General features: G+C 48.8%; 7 protein-coding genes across 7 annotated transcripts; 3 read left to right on the top strand and 4 right to left on the bottom strand.

The window, feature by feature from the left end:
- Nucleotides 1–989: 989 nt before the first annotated feature.
- FPRO_10641 (uncharacterized protein) lies at nucleotides 990–2,369 on the bottom strand (the record flags this gene model as incomplete). The annotated part of the gene is made up of 5 exons (XM_031231626.1): nucleotides 990–1,185; nucleotides 1,235–1,740; nucleotides 1,798–1,902; nucleotides 1,972–2,163; nucleotides 2,217–2,369. The coding sequence occupies 5 exons, from the start codon at nucleotides 2,367–2,369 to the stop codon at nucleotides 990–992; spliced, it is 1,152 nt and encodes a 383-aa protein (XP_031081644.1).
- Nucleotides 2,370–5,864: 3,495 nt separating this feature from the next.
- Nucleotides 5,865–7,722, bottom strand: FPRO_10640 (uncharacterized protein; the record flags this gene model as incomplete). Its single annotated transcript, XM_031231625.1, has 2 exons — nucleotides 5,865–7,411; nucleotides 7,479–7,722. The coding sequence occupies 2 exons, from the start codon at nucleotides 7,720–7,722 to the stop codon at nucleotides 5,865–5,867; spliced, it is 1,791 nt and encodes a 596-aa protein (XP_031081643.1).
- A 410-nt stretch (nucleotides 7,723–8,132) lies between these two features.
- FPRO_10639 (uncharacterized protein) lies at nucleotides 8,133–9,621 on the top strand (the record flags this gene model as incomplete). The annotated part of the gene is made up of 2 exons (XM_031231624.1): nucleotides 8,133–9,296; nucleotides 9,346–9,621. 2 exons carry the CDS (start codon nucleotides 8,133–8,135, stop codon nucleotides 9,619–9,621), a joined length of 1,440 nt encoding a protein of 479 aa, XP_031081642.1.
- Nucleotides 9,622–9,811: 190 nt separating this feature from the next.
- Nucleotides 9,812–10,136, bottom strand: FPRO_10638 (uncharacterized protein; the record flags this gene model as incomplete). Its single annotated transcript, XM_031231623.1, has 2 exons — nucleotides 9,812–9,941; nucleotides 9,997–10,136. 2 exons carry the CDS (start codon nucleotides 10,134–10,136, stop codon nucleotides 9,812–9,814), a joined length of 270 nt encoding a protein of 89 aa, XP_031081641.1.
- Nucleotides 10,137–11,675: 1,539 nt separating this feature from the next.
- FPRO_10637 (putative succinate dehydrogenase (ubiquinone) iron-sulfur protein precursor) lies at nucleotides 11,676–12,635 on the bottom strand (the record flags this gene model as incomplete). Its single annotated transcript, XM_031231622.1, has 3 exons — nucleotides 11,676–12,002; nucleotides 12,056–12,207; nucleotides 12,278–12,635. 3 exons carry the CDS (start codon nucleotides 12,633–12,635, stop codon nucleotides 11,676–11,678), a joined length of 837 nt encoding a protein of 278 aa, XP_031081640.1.
- A 779-nt stretch (nucleotides 12,636–13,414) lies between these two features.
- FPRO_10636 (uncharacterized protein) lies at nucleotides 13,415–14,653 on the top strand (the record flags this gene model as incomplete). The annotated part of the gene is made up of 1 exon (XM_031231621.1): nucleotides 13,415–14,653. The coding sequence occupies one exon, from the start codon at nucleotides 13,415–13,417 to the stop codon at nucleotides 14,651–14,653; it is 1,239 nt and encodes a 412-aa protein (XP_031081639.1).
- Nucleotides 14,654–15,205: 552 nt separating this feature from the next.
- On the top strand, nucleotides 15,206–16,264 carry FPRO_10635 (uncharacterized protein; the record flags this gene model as incomplete). The annotated part of the gene is made up of 3 exons (XM_031231620.1): nucleotides 15,206–15,223; nucleotides 15,283–15,463; nucleotides 15,516–16,264. 3 exons carry the CDS (start codon nucleotides 15,206–15,208, stop codon nucleotides 16,262–16,264), a joined length of 948 nt encoding a protein of 315 aa, XP_031081638.1.
- Between the last annotated feature and the right edge of the window lie 741 nt (nucleotides 16,265–17,005).

Raw genomic sequence — 17,005 nt, 5'->3', positions numbered from 1 at the left:
CATGCTTCGGCGAAGCCGCACCAACTGGTTCCAATTAGGGTTTCTGGCATGCCACACTTTGTCAAGTATGACTATTCGGCCTGACGGCGTGTAGCATTACATGGCGTATCCTATGACTGATGATATAGAAATGACTCGCATCTCTTTGACCAGTCCCTTCGAAGTAAAACCATGAGGCCTTGGCTCAGGGGCCTAAGTTCATTGTGAAGTTTTGTCAGGGCAGTACTTTATCGCCTGAACTGCCCTCAAACTTACGGGCCTTATCCAAGCAGTCAGTTGTTTCTGCGTAACATTGGTATGCTTGGTCAAACTGCACTGATCATTGCTCGACCATGTGGTCTTAGGCGATATCCGTAGTGTGCAAACATGAGGTGTGTCGTCAGTCAATTATGACTTGGAACAAGTTTTCAAGTCTTTCCTTTGTTCTCATATGACCTCAGCGGCTCAAGTCTCCCCTGTGCTCTCTTCATCTAATGATCAATTTGAGCTTGGCCGTTGAGGATCTGAGACTAGGCATTAACCTCAGCAATTTCCAGCACCAATTGCGAATTCCTTGTTGTCTCAAGTCGATCTCGCAGTGTGCGATTCAATTCTACATCATCAAAGTCTTTGTTGCTCAGCAGGTTTTGATGAGTTTTTACGTCTATGGCTGATGCCTTTAGATCTTATATTTGGTACACTTCAATGAACTCATGTAGTAAAATAACTTATTGTTTTCATAGTACTAACAAGCTATAATTGCGAATGACTGAATCCAAGTCAAGGGTATGAAGTTTGAGGTTTCCCTAAGCCATCCACAAGATTAAAAATCTCCGATATCGTAAAGTATAAGTGAGTTTTCAAAAAAGCACAGAAACCGCATCATCCCAAAATGCTTTCCCTACAGAACTCCTGTGTAACTTGACACTCCCGTTGAACGCCGCTTTATAATGATTCGCACACACCGTAATATGTACGACCTGCCTTAGTGGTTTTCGTATACGTGACAACTATTTCGTGGGACGGTATCCCTGCTCATCCCCGTTCCATGAGAATCCCCTTCCGTTATTGTTGTTGTTGTTGTACGCGGGGAGAGGAGAGTGGTTGGGGTCTGGAGAGCCAGGAAGTTCCACGGGGGCGATTTGCTCGTGAGGCTTGGGTGTTGTAGCGGGAGAAGCGGCCATGGGTGGTTGATGGTAGCCCTCGCTGTAAAGAGTTAGAACAAGCTGATGAGAGTCAGAATAGAGAAACTTACTGGTGTGAAATAGGGGTTCCATCTTGAGCGACCATGCCGGGGTGTGTTCCATAGGGGATCGACTGGTGAGGGCTGAGAGGAGGGCTCTGGCCGTAAGGAGCAGCCACAAGACCAGGGCTCTTCTGGGCAGCCCAGGGATCGGCGACACTTGGATGAGGAGAGTAAGGGTTCTCGACAACTGGAGGAGCAGGGGGAACACTGTTGCGGAAACTCTTGCGGTAGGCCTTGTCGAAGCCACCTCGTCGTCCACAGAGGTAGAGAAGAGCACCAGCGAGGAGAAGGACAGCAGCACCACCTACGGCAATACCAGCGATGGCTCCAGTAGAGAGAGACTTCTTGCCGCTTCCGCTGCTCTCGTCATCTTCATCACTGTTGTCGGCGGTCGGTTCAGATGTTGCGCCGGTAGAAGTTGACTCTCCCTCCTTTGGCCAAGGATCTCCGGGTCGTAGTTGCATGTCGACATCCTCTGCTTTCTTGAGCCATCCTTCAATTGTCTCATTCTTGGACTGTTGGATATTTATGTTAGTTTATGAGTACCATGTATGCGGGAGTGTAGATCTTACAGGGTTGACGACACCCATCATCTTCCACTTGGAACAGGACTCTGGAGCTCCGCAGTAGAAGAAGAAAGGATCAGTGTTGTTGACACGAACCCGGTATCGAGGGCCCTTTGTTTGAGTGTTAACATCTTGTCTTGTCTTGACTTGAGCCGAGACTGAGAGGCTTGATCAACTTACATCGTCGGTGATGGCCTGAACCTTTTGTGTGCCACTTGAGAAGCCCTGGCGGTTCACCCCAATGTATTCGTAGGGAATGCATGGGTTGTCATAGTCTCCCCGAATAACCCAGTGGTCGGTGGGATAGAAACGCCATTCAATAATATCACCAACATCGGCCTTGACTTCGTTTGGTGTGAACTTGTGACCGGACTGTATACTAATTAGCATTGATGTGTCCCTATGTGTCCATGATGTCAACTTACTGCTCCAACATTGACAGTGTGTGTTACAGTCTCTCCAGATGAAGTCCCTGTGGAAGACTCCTCAGCTGTTGCTGTAGGTTCGTCTGTTGTTGTTGTCTGAGCCCAGGCCGTAGCGAGAGCCGCCGTGAGGACTAGCAATGATTTTGAAACCATCTTGAATTAGTTAATACTGAGGAACAGCTTAGGTAGAGCAAGCCAGGTTTCTAAGGTCAAGAGTGAAAAGTGACGAAACAAAACAGAAACAAAACGAGAGAGAGAGGAGGAGGAGAAACGAGGCGGGAGGAGCTGAGTAATGAAGAGAGAAATGTCACAGTCCACGACAGACGGGAACGGTAACCCTCGTCCCTTTTACCTTGCCGTTGTACCACAGCGAACCCATAGGGCAGTACATGACAGGGCAAGGGATGGGATGGATGATATTGGAGGAGGCAGGGCTAGACAAAGACGGGATAAGGAGGGCTGACGGCAGACAGCTCGAGCATCTCTTGGCTTCGGGTCAAAAGACTAGGGGAGGGGGGGCTGAGCGAATGCACAGCTCTGCTTCGCTGCTTCGGTTCAGCACACCATCTGTTTCTATCTGTGGATCTGCTCTACGAGTTCCCGTATCTACGTACATGGGCCTGTCTTGTCTTGTCTTGTCTTGTCTTGTCTTGTCTTGTTGGTGGAGGTGGAGGTGGAGGAGGATGGGATGCATGGGTTAGAAGGCGAACAAAGGAGCCAAGATGGCCAAAGCCCGCTCACTTTTCTGTCTCTGTCTCTGTCTCTCTCGGCGATCCCACTAGGTAACTCAGCCCTGTTCAGATTGAGATGAGTACCCCGATGCATTGATCTTTTTCTGTCTTTTCGTTCTTTTGCTCGAGTTACCGAAAATCATGCTGGATACATGTAGTCGAAATCGAGGGCTTTGTTAGTTTCAAGATAGAGTTGGCGACTACCTATGCTTAAGCCTAGACTTAAAAGTCTCGCACCAACCACTACAGCCAACGTACTCTACGTACTGTACACTGCAACACAGTAGAAAAGTCTTTCTCCCTCAAAGGATTTTCCTAATCTCCACTGTCAGCTTATTAGCCAAATTCGACTCTGCTGTGCTGTGCTGTGCTGTGCTGTGCTGTACTGGACTCCCTAGACTCCCAATGCTCAGACTGTCGAACAAGGTACCGTACCGACACAGTCAGCACTATCCAGGGATTATAGGTAGGGGTGTTCTATATCCGACCAGTCAGCACCAGCCTCAACTAATAAGCAGCAATTTGAGGTTGCATTTTTGCCGGGCTTAGTATCCATCCATGGGCATGCCAAGCGCTGCAGCAACGGACACTAGTTATTTTGGGGCCCAAGATTTCAACCTCACCTCTTACTCTTCTCTTCTCTTTGCTTGCAGCTGCAGCTGCAGCTCCAACTGCAACTCCATAACAAAGGCTGAGCAACACGGCCGAGGGTTTTGTTGGTCTCTTTCGTTCGGAGCTGTTGGCCCGTTGTGGATTAAGTAACCAATTCAACTATTCCTGGCCACTCCGCAATCTGCCATGAAAATCATCTCAGCCTTATACACCAGAGACTTACGATCTAGTACCAAACTGTACTCTACTGTACTCGACAGGCCGCGGGAAGATGACTGAAACACTTGTTCACCCAGTTGTGGCACGTTGCGGTTTTTTTGGTTGTTTTTTTTGCTTGGCTTGGTTGATCAAATTGGAACTTTGGGGTCTATCCTCACATCACCATGTTTATACCCATAAGGCCTCTCCAAATAATATGTAAGATCGCTTAATGCAAGGCAAGGATTATGCATCCTTGCCCTACAAACTCGTCTCTCGTTTCTCGGGTCTTTTCCACGCGTCCTTCCAAGTCCCTCGCTCTCAGCTCTGTCTCACTCGTCAGTCACATATCTCGTCATATCTAATAGTTCGCCTATAAACGAGAACAACTCAATGACAAGTTATCCTGCATAAGATTTTACTCGACAAGACTCTTCTCCACCAATAGACATCGGGTAGATCCTCAGGCATTGGCATACGATCCAGATCGACAATCTCCTCACCCAATTCATTTGGCCCCCAATACTTCTTCTCCCCCCGAAGCATGCGGCATGTAACCTCACCCAAAAGCTTTTCTTTGCCTCATGGGTCAAGAGAACCAAGAATCTTGAATCTTGTCTCTTCTTACATGTTTCCAGAATCAGCATCTTATTCCCGGCCTTGCAGATTTGAGAGTGCTTGCGTGCATTGCATTCCCACACGATCGACCCTTGGCTTTCGAGCACCCGTTACCAAGGCTGATAGCGATGATGAGGCAAATTTGAATGTGAAATTCCAAATGAACGACTCCCAGCTTCCCCAAGAGACCTAGTGTCGGCAAAGATCTGCAAACATCTCGACCAGGCTCTCAAATCGGATCAGGCCCCCGTTAAAAGCTAAAGCATATTTCAGGCCTATGGTTGCTTGGACACTTGGCAAGGTCAGCTCCAGGCCTTCTAACCTTTGATACCATGGAGATGGTCATTCTCTGAGGCTCATAGTAAACCATCTCTGCTGTGGCAATGACAAGCTCTCTGTGGCGATGCAGCAGCAACATCTGAGCACATTGTCATCCTTCAGCATGGTCTGGAAACTTACCTGGCCACAATCATCTCTAATACGAAGAAGGATGAGGCCGTGTTCTCAGGCATCAAAGTGCCATCTTCCAAGCCCAGTCCAGTCTCGGTGTCGAGAACATGATGGTCCATGACTGCGCCTTGAACGGGAGTCGCATTCATCTGAACAACTCCTTCATCTACCGTACTCGAGATTCAAGCCCCTTCTTGAATCCTTCTTTTGCCCAGAATGTCACGTTGGAACGGTTCCTGCAGCCTGTGTCAGCAAGAAGATATCAGCAGTCCTTGACAGTTCGCAATCAGCCCAATATACTCTGACCAAAACATACAGCGCTCTTGTCTAGTCATCTCGCCAAGGTCTTTTCTGCAAATTAGTGCAGTTCGCAATTCTCTTCGATACTTGAAAGACCATCAATTCTCCTGTTCTACTGGAGGTAGGACTGCCTAAACAAAACCGATCTGTCTACTAAATCACCATAATTGAGGTTCAAACGTGGAGCATCCTAGTCTGATACTTTACCATGTCTCAATAAGAAACCCCCATATTGAAGTATGGCAAGTCGAATGCTGCCGTTTCTACATCGTGTCTCGACGTATCGTCCACAGTCTGAAGAGTAATTGTCAATTTGACAAGAATTTATTGCCCCAGGGATGGTTGTGCTGTCTAACTAGAAATAGTGTCGGCTGCGTCTCCCTATAAGCTGCCAAGTCAATGACAGAGTGAGATTTTATTCATTACTACCATCGCCTATGTCTAATGAGCCGAGTCGCGTGTAAGCTTAGCAGCCTATCAGTCGACAGCCAAGCATTGCTCATTGACCTTGTCAGCCACTATTGCCATGGCTCTTTGAAGCAATTGCGGTCCAAACACAAACGTTGATTAATCGAATAGACGAGATGGAATATCGAAAGAGTTACACCCATTAACGAATAGCCTGGTACAGAGTATGACGCAAGTTGAACAAGCCCGTTCAAGCAGCTTGGACAACTATGGAGAGATAACGCCAAATCAAAATCGTATTGAAATCTACTATCGACAAAAAAAAGCCTATCTACAAGGTCTTGCTCTTTTTATCCTTCTTACTTGTTGAGCCTGCAGGCAGTAGGTCGCTCTCTTGGATAAGCTTGAAGAAGCACCAAAGATAGCAGATAATGAAACCTGCAGCACCAATTCCAACATTTGCCACGACCCAGAGGTCGGGCTTATCAGCAGGAGGTGTTACAAATGTGTCAAGAACATGCCACGCGCCCATGGCGACATAGAACAGCAGATGCAGTAATGCTGTGCACCATTGGAACCAGGCAGCTTGACCTTCCTGGAAGTAGGCGCTCAAAGAGGTCGGTGGGAGACCTAGCAAGTAGGACCAGAGGAGGGTCAGAACCGCATATGGAACTCTCAAGTCGACCCGTTTGAGCAAAGGGAACATAGTCCAGACTCCCAAGAGGTTGGCGAAGCCCACCCAAGCTCGCGTGTCCTTGTTCAACCCGTGCTTTCCAGCCAGAAGTAAGGTCATGGGCATCAATGGAAGCAAGACACTCTTCTCGTGCACTTGGTAGCTGAACAAGAAGAAACCCCAAGCTGTGGCAGCGAAAGCCAAAGGAAGTGTGGACTTTCGTGGTCGCAGGAAGAGGATGATGTTAGGTGGGATGATCGAACCAAGAGTAGCACCAAGAGCTGCTTTTTGAAGAAGAGCTGTTGGCCACTGTCGGAGCTTTATAACAACATTGGCGGCACACCAGAAATTGGCGACCTTGTCCTCAAATAAACCACGCGCAAATGGGAAGACACGGTGAACCATCTGAACCAACTGTTCCACAATAGGCCAGTAAAAGGCTTTGGTGTCTAGAATATCGACAAGCTGAGGAAATAGGGGAAGCGAAGGAGAATCCTTGGAGTCTCCATGAGGATCGATGCCCTGGCTCTTGTCGTAGAGTGTACCAAGAACCAGAGGCAGGATTAGGATAGCAAAAGAAACAGCTGTCACAAGGCCGATTCCAAAGAGCCTAGTAAAGTTAAGTCGGGGGTAGACGCAGCGGCCGAGAAGATAGGAGAAGACGCTGAAGGCATAATACAGAGCCATCTGCTTGAATCCCAGCGCGCCAACGAAGAAGACAGCTGCCCACTTGTAGCGCTCAGCCAGCATACTCGACATGCTCGCCATGACAAATCCGAGCATGACGGTGTTGTACTGGAAGTGAATATGGTCAACAAGAATGGTGGCAGGCTGCATCAGGATCGCGACGAGCGCAAGCCATGCTGTCCAGTTGGTGACCCCCTGAAGTCTGCTATATCGTCGCACGAAGACAATCGCGGCTGGGACGTAGATGAGGTACTCTGAGATGATGACTGTCGCCCTCATGAATATCTTGAGGTTGGGGTCCTGGTTTCCTCGAGAGGTGAAGAGCGCGAACCACGAGGGATCGATGAGAGAGCCAATCTTGCCAAGGAGCCAGCTGTGGTAGGCAGTCAGGGGAGGATAGTCGAGACCCCACCATTGGAGATCGTGGAAATACCATTGCGATATAGGAAGTTGTGTCGTAACCTCCATCCAATGCCGCTGCGCTTCGTAGTCTCCAAACATGGGCGGTTTGCTGAACCCTGCATATCAAGCTCCTCGTTAGCGAAAGGTGTCATGATGGTCAAGTCGAGCAGCGGCCATCCTTACCAGAATATCCCCACAGACCAGCAGCCCATCTAAAAAGACCAACCACCATGAGAATCACGGGTAGAACCTCCCATTGCGACAAAGAAGTCCGCGCAGGCCACAGAAACGCCGCAAGAGGGAATGCGGGCGCCCGTACTAGGGCTTCTGTGCGAGGGGCCTTTTCGCTGCCGCCATTGCCATTGCCAGGTTTCTTGATGTTAGCCTTGCGACGAGGCTTGTGCGGTGACGGAGAAGGACCAGCCATTGTCACCTCGAGATAGCGAAGGTCGTCATTAACAAGAGTGGTTCGGTTGATGAAGGAGGAGGAGAGAGCGTGCGTGGAGCTCTGAAGGCGAAGCTCTAACTAAATGACATCCAATGCGACCCCGGAAATTTTGGTGGAGCTTCAACTGTAGAGCATCGGCCGAAAAGGAGCTTCCGAACCCCGGAGCCAGGGCAGAGACGTCACTTGAGCAGTGCGTAAATAGCTGATATGCGCACAGTATAGGCAGTACATACCTAGTAGTATGGTGATATCGTCAGGCCTGGACTGGACCAAGAGCTTGGCAAAACAGCAGTTGAACTCAAAACTTGATCTTGACTCTTTTCTTTTTTGTTACTGCAAATCTCTCTATACTCAACCTCAGACTGAGATCCCTTCTCTTCTAATTCAAAATGCCGTTCCCTTTCATTCTCCCAACGACTTCGGCTTTCTCATTCTCATCAAGCTTCAGCTCCGAGTCTCATCCTTCACTGCCCCTCAACGCCAGCACATATCGTGGGGTAGTTCGAGATGCCCTGAAAAAGCACAAGAGACTTCCTCCAAGCTCTCAGGTCTCAAATCTAAACACAGTCATTTCCAGCGTCAATGGCTACATCCCCTACCTACTAGCAGTGGACGACGGTCTAAGTAACAAGGGTCTGTCTATCGTTACGCAAAAGACGCCCCCGGCTATCGAATGGAGACCAACTTTATCTGGAGAAGTCGTCCCAGGACGTGAGAGGGCCAGGGTCAAGATTTCATCTTTAGAACATGAAATTGCCTTCGTACTCTCAACTCTGGGCTTCTCTCATGTTCTGACAGCTCGATCTGCCCTACAACCACTTTATTCAACCAGTAGCGAGTTTCTCGGGGCCCAGGAGCGAACAAATGCAGTCACAGCCGCAACGAAATGTCTCCTCGAAGCTGCTTCCGTCTATGATTATCTCGCAGGTCGAATGGAGCACGCTACAGCTACCCCTCCATGTCCTGACGTTGCTCCCGGAACAGCTCGAGCCTTGTGTTCTCTAGCGTTGGCTGAAGCTACGTTACTGGCCGTTCTTAAAGACGATCCGTATCCAGCAATAGTCGCTCAGGACCGGAACAAGAACGACAAGGAGTGGATGTTCAAAGCCCCTGAAATTCCAAAAGTTCGCGCTCATCTTTATGCCCGGCTGTGTTTAGCAGCCTCAGAACATGCGGCCAAAGCATCATCTCTATGCAGCACAGCAGGTTCTGGCTCGCATAAGATCAATAGTGCTCTTCTGAAATATCTAGAAGATCTTCGCCGAACATGTCGAGCTCGCGCTTGTCGCTTCTTTGGAATCGATGCCGAGATAGGTGGCCAGGTTGCAGATGGCATTGGATGGGTTCGTGCCGGCTTATCAGAGCTGGGTGTTGAGATCAAAGACAACAACAAGAAGGGACTAAGCTTCAGCCGATTGAAGAAAGATTTCACAGAAAAGCGCGAGGATCGACGTGTAGATAAGGAGTCTGCATGGGGAAGCGATGCTGGTAAGATGGAGGAGATTCGGGTACTAGAGATGCTTGATGCCAAGTGGAACAAAGTTAACGATACGGTAAGCACTATATCAAGACTACGATGGTATTCGTTAACATCTGTGCCAGATGAATACACAGGCAATACCCCCCATCAACACACTCCTCAGCAAGATGCCGTCTGGGCGAGAGATTCACACACTCAAGCCCTACGAAGTGCCCTCGCTGGACATGGATGTACTCGAAGCCATGCGCGCGCCGCCTGAAGACGATGATACATATGTCGATGATCTAAGTTCGGATGACGATATCAAGGGCGGACCTTCAGCACCTGTTGGCGCGTTCCCAGGAACGGTAGATGATTATTCACGAAGTCCAAGCACACCAGGCAATGCCTACTACTAGTTCTGGAATTCTGGGAGAGGTCTGGGTATTTTAGAGCAGGACGTGTCGTATAACTAGATTAATAACAATCTCGAATGCCTAGGAAAGGATATCATCCTGAAAGATACAGCTTTCCAATGTCGAACAGTTCCATCGTTCCATCGCCGAGCTCTTGCCATCGCAAGTCAAATCAGGGCCAGTAGCATCCCATTTACAGAGTCGAGTTCGTGATGGGATCAGGGGTTGGTGTGATAAGACTGATGGTAGGTGTAGTGATTGGTGTGCTACGAGTGCATGGCGGTGGTGTAGGATACAGCTCAGGAGAGCAAACAGGATAGCATCTGGTAGATTAGCAACTGGGATATTCTGCTTTTTTTTTTTTTTTGATCAACTTACGCCCCGTACATGACACCACAGTCATTAATAGCATCCACGCAAAGGGTGGGACAGGCACTTGTGGTGGTATTAGTTCTGAAGGGCCCCGCGGCAGCAAGGCCAACGATTGCGGAAGCGGTGATAATAGCTTTGAAGAACATGATGAGGTTTTAGGTAGGTAGTTTGTGAAAATTCGAAGTGTAAGGTCTGAGTTGTGAAGTTGTGGATGTTGATATCAACGTTCGTCTTCAGCTATGGGTAGGAGTTACCAGACTTCATACTTATTGAGCCCCTACCTTACAATTAAGAATTTTTACATAATAGGACCAAATACTCAAACTCATATCAACATACAGTTTGCTCTACTTCAGACTGAACTTCATGGCTACTTAGTATACACGGTTCGAGATTCCACAGGCCGGCAGTTGTTGTGATGCATGATCGTGATCTTCAATATGTGCAACGTAGTCGTGAAAAAAAGCTGAGGCAGTATGTTAAGTAGCAAACACCGAGATGCAGGCATTTTTTCAAAACATAGGTAATGTCTTGGCCCACAAGAAAACGAACGTCACAGACATACCAACAAGCTCGTGCACTTAACTGCCGCCTGTCATGTCAGATGGTCTTGACGAGAATGGCTGTGACTCCCTGCTCAATAAAAGGATCTTTTGATGCAGGGGAGGTTGATCACTGTGGTAAGGAATCTTGGTAACACCTCAAAATTCATGGCCACAGTCATACACATGGCAAAAGAACTGAAACAACGTTAGGTTCAGACAAGCTTCTGGCTATTACAGTTACGATTCAGGTCTGCAAATTCTCCGAAGCCACACACTGAGTATACCGGTACATAACTCACTCCACTTGCTCAAATACACTTTTGGATCAAGTTGTTCCATCATCAAAAGCTACTATAACCCGTCCTGAAGCCACTCTGCAGGTACTGTACACTGCTTCAACCAAGCCCCTACTCTATTTCATGTGAAAAATGTCGGTCTTTCTCATCCTTATGAGATAACTGAATGTATCTCGTGGCATTATTTGTTGATCATGTCAGGTATATCGACCATTGGGGGTCAGCAGGCGCTGGCTTCGTGCCAGACTCGTGTTGTAGAAGTGATGAGAAGGCCCAGAGCTCACGGGTGAGAGAAACCTAATTCAGGAAAATGATGGTTTCGACTTGAAGCTCGAGGTTCAAGGGCAAATTGAGCAGTATCAACGTTTAGCATGGCCCTTGCTTGAAGACAGTTCAGCAAGGGCTCGAGCGGCGGTTCCAAATGGGCCTGCCATGGCGGAGGGTCAGAATCGCAGCGGACGAGCAATTTTCCGAGTCCTTAAATTTCAGCTGGGCTATATATGGTGCTCTTTCTTAAATACGGGCAGGCTTTTCGAGGCGCTCGAGAGTACGGTATCGTAGGGTTGGGGGTGGTGAGTGTAGCTAACGTCAGTTTACAGAATCATACCCAAGCAAACACAAGAAAGACAGTAAGAGTGCAGGAACCAGGGGTGAACAATCAAGAAAATAATATTGCCAAGTTTGCTATAGAACACAGCGTGGAACTCCCATCCATAGCCTGTACACAGGGTTAAAGTCCTAATAATCTCATGCGCAGATTTTGCTCTGCGACAACCCTTTAAATGCTTCGCTTCTCCCTCCAATCGTCACATCGTTTTCGCGACATATTCGTGGTTTTGTTAATCTAGTTGCCGAAAGCCATCTGCTTCTTGATCTCGGCAATGGCCTTGCCAGGGTTAAGACCCTTAGGGCAGGCTCGTGTGCAGTTAAGGATAGTGTGGCAACGGTACAGGCTCATCGAGTTCTCGAGGTTGGTCTTTCGCTCGGCGGTGCGCTCGTCACGAGAGTCGGCGAGCCATCTGTAGGACTGGAGAAGGATAGCGGGGCCAAGGTACTCCTCAGAGTTCCACCAGTAAGATGGGCATGAGGTAGAGCAGCAGGCGCAGAGAATGCACTCGTAGAGACCATCGAGCTTACGGCGGTCCTCCTTAGTCTGTCGGTACTCCTTGCCCTAAGAATTGGGTTAGTAAACGCAAGATTTCGTGAGTGAGAAAGGGGTCGTACGTCTTCGGCAGGGGTATCGCGTTGAAGGTAGGGCTTGATGCTCTTGTACTGCTTGTAGAAATGTGTCAAATCAGGGACAAGGTCCTTGACGACATAGGTGTGAGGAAGAGGGTAGATCTTGACGTCGGAAGCAGCCTCAGTAGGAATTCGGCCTAGCAACACGTTAGTACTTCGATTTCCGACATGATTTGCCGCATGCGACCAGGGTGAAGGGGTACATACACAAGCAAGCAAGAGTGTTCTGTCCGTTGATATTCATGGCGCAGCTACCGCAGATACCCTCACGGCAACTTCGTCGGAAGGTCAGAGTAGGGTCGAGCTCGTTCTTGATTCGGATGAGGGCATCGAGAATCATAGGTCCAGTCTTGTTAAGGTCCAGAGTGTAGGTCTGAAGACGAGGCTTCTCGCTGGGGGTATCGGGGTTCCATCGGTAGATTTGGAAAGACTTGAGGTTGGCATTAGAGTCCTTGGGAGGCTCGCTGACTGAGGCCATAGAGCGAGTGAAGACAGCACCAGGTCGGAAAGCAGCCGTCCTTGAGAAGGCTCCGACGAGTCGGGAAGAAGATCGAAGAGCAGCCATCTTGACGAATAATCGAATCGAGGAAGTACAATTGCGATTGGGACCGGAGGAGAAGGACAGTCAAACTTCGCAATGTTTAGTTGGAACTGTGGTCAGACAATTGACAGGAAAGAAATGCCGTGCAATCTCCTCCGATAGAGTTGAATTGTCTATTCGCAAAGAGTGGCGTATCGAGGATTCTCGTCGTCATGTATTGGGTTGGCAAACCTTCCTCGGTTATTGCAGTTTACACTGGGACCTACGGATGACCTCTGGCCAATCACAAATTTGCGATTGTCAACTTCGGCTTCGCTGGTCTCGGAATCGGCAGGAACAGCGCTCGTGAAACCACGTGACGTGCCTTCCTCGCGGATATAGATCGCGGATCAACAGCGGGTATCAATAATTGCGGAGATGAGATTCCGGGAAATATTGGAGAAGCATGCAGTGGCTTTGAACCATGCACCGCCTCCTTTTATCTTGCATATGTGGCTTGCCTCTTTGTTCCGAGGAATTGGTTCTTGTGAAAGGATATCCATTGGAGGGGCTTGCTTGGCCAGTCAAGATTAGATAACAAGTTGGTAAATCGGCGCTCAACAACTTTGTTTCTCCGTTCACGATCCCACTTCTCTCATGACACCAATTTTTTCTCTTACGATCTCCTTGGCAAAGATGATTTCTCTGTAATTTCTATCAAAGTCGCATCGTCACCAATATTTTAATCCTCCTCCCATCATCGCTCCGACCCGTCACTATTCGCATCGATTCTTGTCTCTGGATGATCCACTTTCTAGCCCTCCATGGCTGCACCCTACAATCGACTCGCTACGGCTTCATTACGAACGCTTGCTAAGGGTTGGTCGCATTGCTACTATGAAACCCGAGCACCCTTAGTTCTAATGGTGCCAGCCCCGACGCAATCCTCCTCTCGACTCCGTGCTCATCCTCATATCGCAATGAGTTCGTGCCCTCGCTCCAGACTCTACTCCACCTCCGCCGATGCTCCTCGATTCTCTTACCATGTCGCATCCTCCTTCATTGCCAAGGACAGGCCATACGACCCCTCCACTCACGTCTTCCACTTCAACCCATACAATCGCATTCAGCCCCCTCGAAACCGTCGACCTTCCGCTCGACCCGAATCTGGACACGATGCCTTCTTCGTCAGCCGGATCAACGACTCCGGGTCCGTAGCCTTTGGTGTTGCTGATGGTGTTGGGGGCTGGGTGGATTCTGGTGTCGACCCCGCCGATTTCTCACACGGATTTTGCGATTATATGGCATTGGCTGCCCACGAACACCAGACTGGATCAGGGCCTCCCTTGACAGCAAGACAGTTGATGCAGAAGGGATACGAAGCAATCTGCAACGACAACAGTCTCCGCGCTGGCGGAAGCACAGCGTGTGTGGCTATTGCTGGAGCAGATGGAAACCTGGACGTTGCGAACCTTGGTGATTCCGGCTTCTTGCAACTTCGACTTAATGGAGTTCACACATATTCCGAACCCCAAACGCACGCCTTCAATACTCCTTTCCAATTGTCTCTTGTACCTCCCAGCGTTGCTGCTCGCATGGCAGCTTTTGGTGGTGCTCAGCTTAGCGACCTTCCCAGGGATGCTGACGTTACCCAGCACGCGCTCCGTCACGGCGATATTCTTGTTCTTGCGACCGACGGTGTTCTAGACAATCTCTTTAACCAAGATATTCTACGAATCGCCAGTCGAGTTCTGGTATCCACAGGCGCCTGGGTAATGACTGATGCTGGTGGTGTGCGCGTTGCGGATTCGCTAGAGCCTCTGGTTGAGTTCCCTGAAGCCTCCGAAGGCAAACGAACGGCTACACTCCAGAGCGCACTCGCTACGGAAATCGTGACAGCCGCCAAGCGAGCCAGCGTCAACACAAAACTTGATGGGCCATTCGCCAAGGAGGTCCACAAATACTATCCCCAAGAAAACTGGCACGGCGGCAAAGTCGACGATATTTGTGTCGTGGTGGCAGTAGTTAACGAGACGACCCCCGCTGTAAAGAGCAAGCTATGATTTCCTTTGTCATTCGATTTACGGCGCGATTTTATGATAGAGCAGAGGACATCTTATAAAGACGGAAACGCAAGCATTTTGGTGATTTATTATCTTGGGACGTTTTGGAGTATTAAGTCACATAGACGGCAGGGGAAGCGCCGGCTTGCTTGAATCATGGGGTTGTATATGGGCTGGCGTCAAGAGATGGGATCATATACATTCTTAATTCTAAAAGTAGTTCTGATTTGTATTATCTTATTTGAGTTACGCAGAAGATGAGTGAGATGTTGAACTCGATATAGAATTGTTCTTATGACTCATGACAAGGAAGTCATCTAGTATCATACTAAAACTATAGTGATACATTTATTCAAGGCTATTTCATGTCTCTTCACATGCTATGAGCTCGAGATGTTTCCATGATGAGTCGAAGTGCAGGGTAATCCGAGAGTGGATATAAGCACACAACCATGACATCACCAGCTCATGGTGTAAGAGAGCCCATATTTCACTACAAACCTGGAAGAAATTCATCATCACGATCCATGCAGCAGGCGTTTGAGGGAAAACATGTCGGACATATATATTGTAAGATTGGCTAACTAATCAAGGCTCTGGTCATGATACACTCACTCACACATTCATAGGCTGGTGCTATTGCAGCATTTACAGTAGATGTATTGGTCTACCCGCTCGATACCATTAAGACTCGTTTGCAGAGTCAAGATTACCTCAAGACATATTCCGACAGCTCAAAAAAGAACATATGGGCTGTACGAGGACTCTACCAGGGCATTGGAAGTGTGGTCCTGGCTACTCTTCCAGCAGGTGTGTATTAGAAGACGAAACACGAGGAATTGCTGGCTTACACAATTCACAGCGGGTCTATTCTTCTCGACATATGAGAGCGCCAAACGCATCATCGGTAATGCGACGCCATTACCTCAACCCCTGGTTCACTCAGCAGCCTCAGGGGTGGCAGAGATGGCATCCTGCTTAGTCCTCGCACCAGCAGAGGTCATCAAGCAAAATGCTCAGATGTTGCAGAATGATAGTCATCGGGCTGGACGATCTGGATCTTCAACCTCCTTGCAAGCATTCCGTCAGCTGGCCGGTGATGGAGTATCACGTCGCCTTTTCACAGGCTACACAGCACTAGTCGCACGAAATTTACCATTCACAGCTCTTCAATTCCCTATATTCGAGCATGTGCGAGCAACATATTGGAAATCGCGAGGTTCCGGAACTTTGGAGCCGGGGCTTGTCGAGACGGGGCTCGCTACGGGTTTAAGTGCCGGAAGTGCTGGATCAATAGCTGCTTTCATAACGACACCAAGTGATGTCGTCAAGACGAGGATGATGTTGAGCGCCGGGAGTCAGAGCGAGAATCCGACACAAGGCCAGAGCGAAGTCGCAGCCAAGATTGAGGGAAAGCAACCCAAGAAGGGGGCGTGGACTGTCTCGAAGGAGGTTTACCAAGAGAGGGGAGTGCGGGGATTCTTCCGGGGTGCGGCTCTGCGATCCGGGTGGACGATGCTAGGGAGTGGACTCTATCTGGGGTCGTATGAGATGGCCAAAGTTTGGTTGAGAAGGAGAAAGGCAGATGTGGAGGACGATGGCCCATTGTGATGGTGTGCGATATAGGTAAGCTGTGATAGACCAATTAGACATTCGATCATATTTTCTAGCGATCCCTATATCAATTGACCAATATAAAGACCCCAAAGGATTGTATCACACAATCACAATAATTATGAACTTATACAATGATCAACGAGCACGATCGTAGATCGGATGCCGACATCCCCGTGGCTTCTGACGTCTTCAGAAAGTTATGTGCAACAACCCGAGGGAGGCTCGTAATCCAGAGAATTCATTCGACAATGCCAGATTGTGTCTTCTATAGGGCTAGACTATAATCTGAGGGCCACGATGAGAACGATGATCATGCTTTCTAATTATGCTGCTTCAAAAAGAAATGCTTGCCAACGAAGCTTCTCAGAACTTTAAGAGTTGATTTGACTAGGGATTTACGGCCGGCTCCTTATAATGTGCCGTGTAAATCGGTTATCTGACAAGCAACTGCCAACAAAGAGTCATTCTCGTCAAGTGTTCGGCTGACCTCGACTATGTGGTATTGTATCAGTATGGTGTAGCAGTAATTCAAGATGGTCGGTTGGGTCGTACCGTCGGCCATTTTCTTTTAGCGCCAACCGTAGGCACATGTCATTGCAGTTTGGCCTGCGTTAGTCTCACATCCGTGTTATCAAGGACCCCTGGTTACATAAAAGTATAATTCCTTCTTTGTTCCGACCCTCCGCCTTGTCCTTCCATGAATGCCCGAAACCGGTGAAATAGTTGATGAAGCGT

Source organism: Fusarium proliferatum (assembly GCF_900067095.1).
Source record: "Fusarium proliferatum ET1 genome assembly, contig: FPRO_scaffold005, whole genome shotgun sequence".
Lineage (NCBI taxonomy): Eukaryota > Fungi > Ascomycota > Sordariomycetes > Hypocreales > Nectriaceae > Fusarium > Fusarium proliferatum.
The sequence above is the reverse complement of the archived record's forward strand: the minus strand, read 5'-3'. Positions and strand labels throughout refer to the sequence as shown.